This window comes from Balaenoptera musculus, chromosome 20, assembly GCF_009873245.2.
Source record: "Balaenoptera musculus isolate JJ_BM4_2016_0621 chromosome 20, mBalMus1.pri.v3, whole genome shotgun sequence".
Lineage (NCBI taxonomy): Eukaryota > Metazoa > Chordata > Mammalia > Artiodactyla > Balaenopteridae > Balaenoptera > Balaenoptera musculus.
The window spans coordinates 6,737,227-6,745,328 of record NC_045804.1 but is presented as its reverse complement, the minus strand read 5'-3'; the positions used below and the strand labels follow the sequence as shown (position 1 = coordinate 6,745,328).

The window sequence follows — 8,102 nt, the reverse complement described above, 5'->3', positions numbered from 1 at the left end:
AAACCTGCTTTCAGCTCCCACTTTCAGATGAGAGGCGGGTCACAGAGGCTGGGGGCAGTCTGTTAGGGGTGAGGTGACCAGTTGGGGACATTGAAGGATGAGGATCAAATGATTTTGGCAATCAGTGACAAGCAACAACAATCCTTTCAACATGATCCGCCCCCGCACCCCCCCCCACCCCCACATCATGTGCACCTCAAAGAAGCAATGGACAGGGTGTACTTTCCAAAATACTGCCATTTACTTCTGAAAAACACAAATGCTAGAGGCCCAGAGCAGCCCATGTGATTGGATTGCCTGCGACCTGCCTTGGGCCCCAGAAGAACCCGGCAAGGTCAGGCTCCTCCCTGCTCTGCCTGGGAGAAGCCTGGAGACCTTCCTTATCGGCCTGAGTTGAAGCTGCTGACTCTGCTCTGGGAGCAAGATTTCTGCCTTGAAAGCAAATGCAGCAGCCTCAGAAATGTACAGTGCATACCTTTCTCACCCATCTCCCCACCCCTGGTGAACAGAGCTGGAGTAAAGGTGCCTCTAGGTCATAATCTTCACGTCTCCTGCCCTCTTCCCGTTGTTGGGGTCAGGGCTTTGGGAGACATGTGACCTTGGCCCCAGGTAAACTCCTTGCTGCCCGTCTCCCCACCCACATGACCTTGTTTTGCATACAATGCGTTGATTTTCCCAGAAATGGATAACCTCTCACTCCCTAACCAGGCTCAGTACGGGAGGGAGATAAAGCAGTTTGGGCCCTAATGTCCGTCTGAGAAGAAAAGGATGTGGCTGATCGGGGAGGAGATGGCACCTGGGTTTAGGGGTTACACAATGGGGTGAGGTTTGCTCACTTCTACCTCCCACCTACTCCAGGAGTCAGGGCTTTCTTTTTATCTGGCTCTTTATCCAGTGGAAGCACTACAGCTGCTTGAAGAAGTAGCCTGTGGGCTGCATACCTGCCCAAGGATTGGGACAGAAGAATAACCTTTCCCTATCAGTAACTGTAGGTGTCTGGGGACACAGGCAGAAAGGTAGAAAGATAAGGCCAGGGATTCAGGGAGGAGGGGCTCCCCTGGGATCTGAGGTCCAGCGAATAGGATCCAGATGTTTCCAGGTGCCCTGATGTGCTTGTGGGCTGGGGGAAATGGGGTACACCTCCCAGAGAGGGGCTAGTAAGGCCAGGGGTAGCCAAACAGACAGACCTAATCTCTGTTACTCCTCTCCCCACCTCGCCCCAGGGAAATGGGTCCCTGCCCAATCTCCACATCTCTTATCTTCCCGAGGCTTTGGTCTAGCTCCCGGCACAAGGGCCCTGTCTTATTGGGGAAGATTGTTCTCTGGGGAGCCGGGGGAAATGAAGGGCTGGGTCTGCTCAGCCTCTTGCCAGCTGAAGGGTGGGAATGGGGTCACTACCTGCCTCATACCCCAGAAGTGCATCAGTGCCCCCTGGTGCTGAGCTGAAGCAATATCACCCTCATCGTGGTTAGGAGGGAGGCCCAGGCCCCTGAGTTCTAGCAGTAGAAGGCAAAAGGGGCGCCAGCTCCCTTCCTCTGCTTTCTGGTGCCCTTTTGATTAGATTATGTACCGTTAAAATGAAATATAAGTATTTTACCCTCCTCCGGGGGTGCAGGGAAGCTACAGGAGCTAGAATAGGGGCAGGAGTACGGAGGGGCTGTGCACTGGGTCCCCCAACTCTCTCCTCGTTGGCTCAGCCACTTAGAATAAACCAGGTCTGAGGGAGAAGGCTGTGTCCTCGTGTGTCTCTGGAGCGTCCTCACAGCCCCTTGGGATTCACAAGAAAGAGCAGCAGCTGGGCCGCTTCTTCTGGGATTCCACGTAGTCTCGGATCTGGAAGCTGGGTTCATCAGCCTGCCGCCCGGCTCTGTATTTCAGCTCCCTTGAAGAGGAAGAAGAAATGGGCTGGGCAGGCAGTGAGGAACTGAGCCTTCTCCCACTCCCACGGCCCGGGGCCAGAGGGCCTCCAAATGCAGAATATAGTTAGGCCCGGGGGACTGGGCCAAGGACCAGGCCCTACTGAATTCCCAGATGGTGCCACCCTGCCCTGCACGTTCCCTTCCCGGCCCAGCGCTCACTTGGCAATGGCCAGAAAGGCTAGCTCCACGTTCATGCCCGTCTTGGCGCTGGTCTCCATGAAGGGAACTCCATACTCCTGCCAGGGTGACGGTATCCTCAGTGGCCGGTCTCCGGCTGCCCCACCCCTCCCCCTCCCCCTCCCCCCAGGCTGTCACTTACCCTGGCCAGCATCTCTCCGTCCTCTGAACGGATCATCCTTTCACTGCTCACATCCGCCTGTCAAGCCCAGGTGGGTCACTCTGGGGAAGGAAGCCTTGACCCCAGCTGGCCCCTCTCCTGCCCCGCTGGCCCAGCTTTCTGCCCTGGGAGCAGGCACTGCCCGCCCTCTGCTGGTAGCCTGCGGGACTGCGGGTGGTATGATCCACCTGGGGCCAGGGCTTCTGCCTTCTTCAAGTTCTTACCCAGCTCCCAGCAGGGGGAATCTCACCCCAACTCAGGGAGGTGGGTAACTCTGCTTGGCAAGGGGGTGGTGACCAGCCTCGAAGGGCTGACAGTATTTGAGGTGAACCCTTTCCACACTTAGCTCTTAATCCGTGTATCTAGTCCCTAGGATCTAATAGGGGCTGAGCAGCTGGTCATCCCTGGATCTCTCAGGAAGCAGCTTGACCTTTCCCTGCAGGGGGCCATTTCCAAAGCTTTAAGAGGGCAGATATGATGGGCTGAAGCCTCCAGATAGGTCTGACTCCTGAACTGGAGGCTGTAAAGAGTGCTTTGCTGGAAGGATGTCCAGCTAATACTCTTGTGGCAGTGGGAGAAGGGTGAGCTGACCCTGCCCTGGAGCCACTCACCTTGTTGCCTAGGAGCATGATCACCACATCTCTCTGGGCGTACTCGTGAATCTCAGTGAGCCAGGCCTGTGGGAGAGGGTGCGCTGAGCCCCAGCCATTCCCCTCCTCCCTCTTGCCTTTCCTTCTTCTGCCCTGTGGATTATCCTGGATTACTCACTGCCCCTGAACACCGATCGTAATGCCCTGTGCATTCTCTCATCTACATCTTTGTTTGGGCCTCTCTAGTCCTGAGTATCTCTAAACCCCTTGCAGTGTAGCTCTCAGTTCTGTGAAAGACAGAGGTGACAGAGGCTTTATCTCATAAATCAGCTGGTAGTCACCAGCAGTCTCCTCGAGTGCCCTGTTGAGGATTCTAAGGCCCCATAAGGGCTCAGTGATCAAAAATACTGTGATTGATTAGTGATGTCTGCCATGAGCATGGGGTTGGAGGTGGCAGTAGGAGTGCCATGGATTCCATCCAGTTTATAAGCAGTTTTATATCTGTATGTCTTGTTCCCCCAGTTTGCTTGTCAACCCCTTGAGGTCAGGGAGCATGTGAAATCTTCACCGTGCTGTGCACAGAGTCAGTGTTTGTATTTGTTGAATTACTGTCTCAACTAGTTAATAGTTTGCTTGTGAGGACAGAGCCACTCACTTTATCTGCCTGAGTCACCTTCTTGAAAGTTGGGGTGGATGTATGGGTAGACTTTTCTGCTTGGGCTCTCCCCTTGGTCTCTGTGGGTAATTGTCCAGGGTGGAGCTGGGCACTTTCTGAACATTTTGTCATGAAATGCTCCATGAATCACAGTCAGGGATAAGCAGGTGGCACACAGCCTGCTTGGCCTTTATGCCCACACGGCGATCAACTACCCAGGAGTAGTTTATTACTTCTGAGTCACAGCTCAGGTGTTTTTAACGAGGCAGCAGTATTCCATGCTCCACCCATTCTCACAAAGCAGGAAGCAGCCCTGGCCTGCACAGGCCCTGCCCTGCCTGCTCATGAGTGGTGGGTGGGGAGGACCTACCCGGATGTTGTCGAAGGAAGATTTGTTGGTGATGTCATACAGCAGGAGCAAGGCTGGAGGGGGAGAGAGAGGTCACACGGGGAACTTGCGGCAGAAGGGTGGATGTTACAAGTGGGCTGGGGGGGCGGGTGGAGGTGGAGCACGTGAGGGACCTACCCTGGGCATCTCGGTAATAAGCGTGGGTGACACTGCGGAACCGCTCCTGCCCTGCGGTGTCCCAGATCTAGGAAGGGATGGACAAATGGTCAGAAGGGGGCAGGGACTGTACTGGGCAGAAGAAAGCCATGTTGTGGTACGAGAGATGGGTGGGGAGGTGAGATGTTTCCTCCTTTAGTTTCTCATGGGCTTGTGAACATCTGACGATGTCCCGGATGGTGGTAGTTCATGAGTTCTCAAGCTCGTTCGGTGCTGTTGCCTCTTGCCCAGCCCAGGGATTAGAGGCGTCCAACCTCCTAGAGCAGATGAGGCCTGGGAAACTGGGGAGGATTTGGAGCGAGCCTAAGCTTGTCTGAAGGCACTTAGAGCTGCTGCCTTTGACAGAAGAGAGGGTGCCTGGGAACGGTTTTTCTGCAGACATCAAACAAACAAAAGCCGTTTCCTCTCCTGGCCCCACAGGAAGTTAGCCCAGGCTGAGCGCAGGGCCGCAGGCCTCCTGTGGTTGGGTGCAAAGCTTGGGCAGGCTCCCGCATCCTCTCGCCCACACCCCAGCCCTCCCAGCCGCTGGTCTCACCTGCAGCTTCACCCTCATACCATCCACGGTCACCACCTTGTTCTGAAAGAGAAAAGGGCAGAGGGAGAGGTGGGCGTGGAGGGCAGGGGAGTCTTGGTTTCTGCCTTCTGCTGAATCCTACAGAACAGCAAACATCCTGTCTGGTTGCCCCCCAGGGCCACGGGGGTCCGGTGAGCCCTGGAGACGTCTCCAGCCAGATCGCCCCATCAGGGCAGTGGGACTCTGTCCCCAGGTACCCCTACTTTGGAGTCCTCTCTTCTGGGGACTCCGTCCGCCCTTCTGACAACACGCCAAGGCAGGGAGAGCCTGAGAACCTGCCTGACCGCACCCCTCCTCTCGCCCCGGCCCGGGCTCAGCAAGGCGCACAGGCGGAGCCCAGCCTCCAAGCTCTTAGAGATGAGACGCCCACCAGCATCTCGGGGACCACAGAGGCTGGATCTGCAGGGCCGTCTTTCCCCTGGCTGTCCACTAGTTCTCCTCAGTGAAGCTTCCCCTCGCACTGGGCGGGAGGCACCTGGCCTTCGAGAGCACCCCTGCCAGGGTTAGACCCTCACTCTCCTGGCCCCTGTGCGTGTGCAGTGCTCAGAGCCCTCGGCATCCGGGATGCCGATTTGTAAAGATGGGTTCATCGAGGTGAGAGGGAGGGATGCTGGCAAGCTGCTCTCTCCCCACAGGGCCAGCCCAGCTCCTCGACCCAGTGCGGTGCTGTGCTCCCCGGGACTCCAGAAAGGCTGGCTGGCCTCAGGTCTTGCCGGGGAGAGAAGCCCAGCTCGCCCTGTGGGATATATCTGCCCGGCTGGGGGCAGGATTTTAAGACTCAGTCTCTCATTTCTTATCCTGTAGGGGAGCTAGGAGCCTCCCCAAGCCCAGACTCCTCTAAGCTGGCCACGTCTGGGGTCCCTAGGGGAGCACCCTGTGCCCTAGGGTGAGCCACAGCAGTCCTGAGAAGCCAGCGCAGGTGAGGAGAGGACCGCCCCCCGTGCCTGAGCCACAGCCCCTGGCTCGCTGCTGGGAGGAGGAGCCTGCAGCCGCCTCACCCTGAAGTCTATGCCGACAGTGGCTATGAAGGTCCCGGACAGGAAGGCCCCATCTTTGAATTGGATCAGGAAACAGGTTTTGCCGACGCCTGAGTCTCCCAGAAGCATCACCTAGGAGATGGGGGCAGAGGCAGTTAATGGGGAGCTGGGGCGAGTTTCTGGGCTTCCAGGGAGAGCCAGGGAAGGGTGCCGACTGCCCTGAGGGCACGTGCTTCTGGAAAAGCCTGCTGCTGCCTTCACCCTGCCTCTCCTCTCCACACTCCCTGGCTTCGGCTGCCTCTCAGGCTCTCCCTCTGACCCTCCTGTCCTCATCTGGTTTCCTGGAAGCCTGAGTTGCCACCTTAGCACTAACAGGAACCCCAAACGTGACCTGTGGCCCCAGAGAACAACCACATTCATGTGGTCTCGACTCTGGCCACATTTGCCGCCCGCGGCACCGCGCTAGGATCCCTTCCCTCTCTGTGTGTATTTCACGCATGTGTGCACACGTGGGCGGGGCTATGGTGCCAGAAAGAGAAGTGTTGATACCTCGGACAGGGATTCCCACCCAAGGGAGTGTATCAGAATGTGATGGGGGCACGGCTCTGTCACTGGCAAAGGCATATTCTAAACTTACTTTTGTTTGGGTGTTTTACGTTTGGTTACATTTATTTGGAAGTTCCTAATGACATTTTATGTTTATGAAAGCGTTGCGTGAATTAGGGAAGGTTGAAATGTATACTGAAGCGGAGAGACATTTAGTCTGAAGTTCTTTCCGCAGAAACCTCCCACGTGGGACAAATGGCTGAAAGTTGGCATCCCTGGGTCACTGTAGGTGGAGGAGCAGGAGGGAGTGGGGGGGGGTGTATGTCTGTCCCTTTCCTGTCTGGCCAGTCTCAGCTCATCTTCTCTGGGGACCATGGGTGGGGGAGGGGACCCCTCTGTCCAGTCACTCCTCAATCTTGGAGAACAGAGGTCTAGACCTAATGCTGGAACTTTCCCAACAGGCCGAGTCGATACTTAATGGGCTGAGCAGGGACTAGGTTTGAGTTATTTTTGAGGCTCTGACCTTGACAATGGAGCCCAAGGGCTTTCCTGCTGTGGGCATGGGGTATGGGATTAGCTAACTTTGGTGGAGAGGTGGGGGGCTGAGCCAAAGGTGTATGAAGGCTGGGGTCCTGGCTTGTACATGGGTTACTGGGGGACTTCGGGAAGATTTCTTAACCTTTCTGTGGCAATTTCCACAGTGGTTAGAAGGAAAGAGGGATAATTTCTTTGAGGCCTTTCTAGACTCTGTTAATGTCTAGGGTCAACAATGTTGGCATGAACCACCTGACTCCAGAAGAGTGGCCCGGGGTGGGTGCTGCCTGCCTGTGGCCCCATCCCCTCTAATCCTCCCCAAGGAGCTCCCACCAGGCTCTTCCCAGACCATCCTGGACTCAGTCTCCTAGGCAGGGCTCGGGCACGAAGGCTGGTGGGGGCCAGAGGCCAACTCTCCACAGATGCCGCTTGGCCCAGGGGACAGAGGGCAGGCTGGGGGCTAAGGAGCCCTCTGGAGCCTGCATTGCTCCCTGGCTCCTGGGTCGCAGTACCCGATGGGGAAGGAGGGAGAGAGGGAGGGAGGGCAAGCACCTGTGTACTTTACAGACGACGGCTGCCTTGAGCAAATGATGCCACCCACCCAGCCAGGCAAGTCCACCAAACAAACAGCTGCCCAGCCTTGCCACTTCCTAGGCAAACACCCAGCTGGCTTGTCAGGCAAGGAGGTCAGGAAGTTCCCAGCGGCCTGGGGCTGGCCCTCAGCAGCTCCCCCTCCCCTGAACACACTGGGGGCCGACTTCCTGCCTGGAGCCCACAGAGGACGCTTATCGCAACGGCTCTGGGTGGGTGACTTGCAGAGTAGCTTCCCCTGAAACAAGGGGGGTTGCAGGAGGAATCCAAGGCACAGAAAGAGGCAGGTCTCCTTCAAGGCCAGGTAGCAATGAGATGGGCAGCCCCTTCGCTAATCTATCCCCAACCCTACAGAGGAAGAGTGGAGGCTCTGGGCTCTCTCAGCACCTCTTTCAGAGTTCCTGGTACCTGCCTGCTCCAAGGGCATGGAGGGAGGGCAGACAGACCAGTGTCCACCACCAGCCCCACCTGCTTCCGTTCAGGGCCACCCACAGAGGGAACCAGCCCCAGACAGCTGACTTAAGCTCTCCCAGGTGGGAGACTTGTGCCTAACGCCCCAGATCTTTCTCAGGTTCTAACAATTCCCATGTGGGTCTGCATTCTGGCTAGCAATATCCTCCCAGAAGAAGGTGTGGGCAGTGATTGCAGGGGTGGAAAGGGAAGGGGTAGCACCTGGGGGCAGCTGGGGTCCTAAAGATCTTCAGTCCTAAGGCCTGGAAACTGGGAGAAGGGCATTAACTGCAAGTTCCCCCGCCGCCAGGGGGCGTCCTTTCTGAGTCGCCAGGCAGCCCTATTTCCCAGCGCTTCGGGTGCC

The 8,102-nt window shown here is 56.9% G+C and overlaps 1 protein-coding gene across 4 annotated transcripts in view; it reads right to left on the bottom strand.

The window, feature by feature from the left end:
* Window positions 1-219: 219 nt before the first annotated feature.
* Window positions 220-8,102, bottom strand: part of RAB37 (RAB37, member RAS oncogene family) — a 71,811-nt gene continuing 63,928 nt past the window's right edge. For 2 of the 4 annotated variants that reach the window (XM_036838211.1, XM_036838210.1), the window contains exons 2-9: window positions 5,639-5,749; window positions 4,602-4,643; window positions 4,028-4,094; window positions 3,872-3,924; window positions 2,868-2,933; window positions 2,239-2,295; window positions 2,079-2,155; window positions 220-1,882 (exon numbers count right to left, since the gene is read on the bottom strand). In XM_036838211.1, coding sequence (XP_036694106.1) covers window positions 1,777-1,882; window positions 2,079-2,155; window positions 2,239-2,295; window positions 2,868-2,933; window positions 3,872-3,924; window positions 4,028-4,094; window positions 4,602-4,643; window positions 5,639-5,749 — 579 coding nt within the window. In that variant the 3' untranslated portion in view covers window positions 220-1,776. The remainder of the gene's footprint in view (window positions 1,883-2,078; window positions 2,156-2,238; window positions 2,296-2,867; window positions 2,934-3,871; window positions 3,925-4,027; window positions 4,095-4,601; window positions 4,644-5,638; window positions 5,750-8,102) is intronic. The other 2 variants (XM_036838212.1, XM_036838213.1) reach the window with 1 other exon arrangement.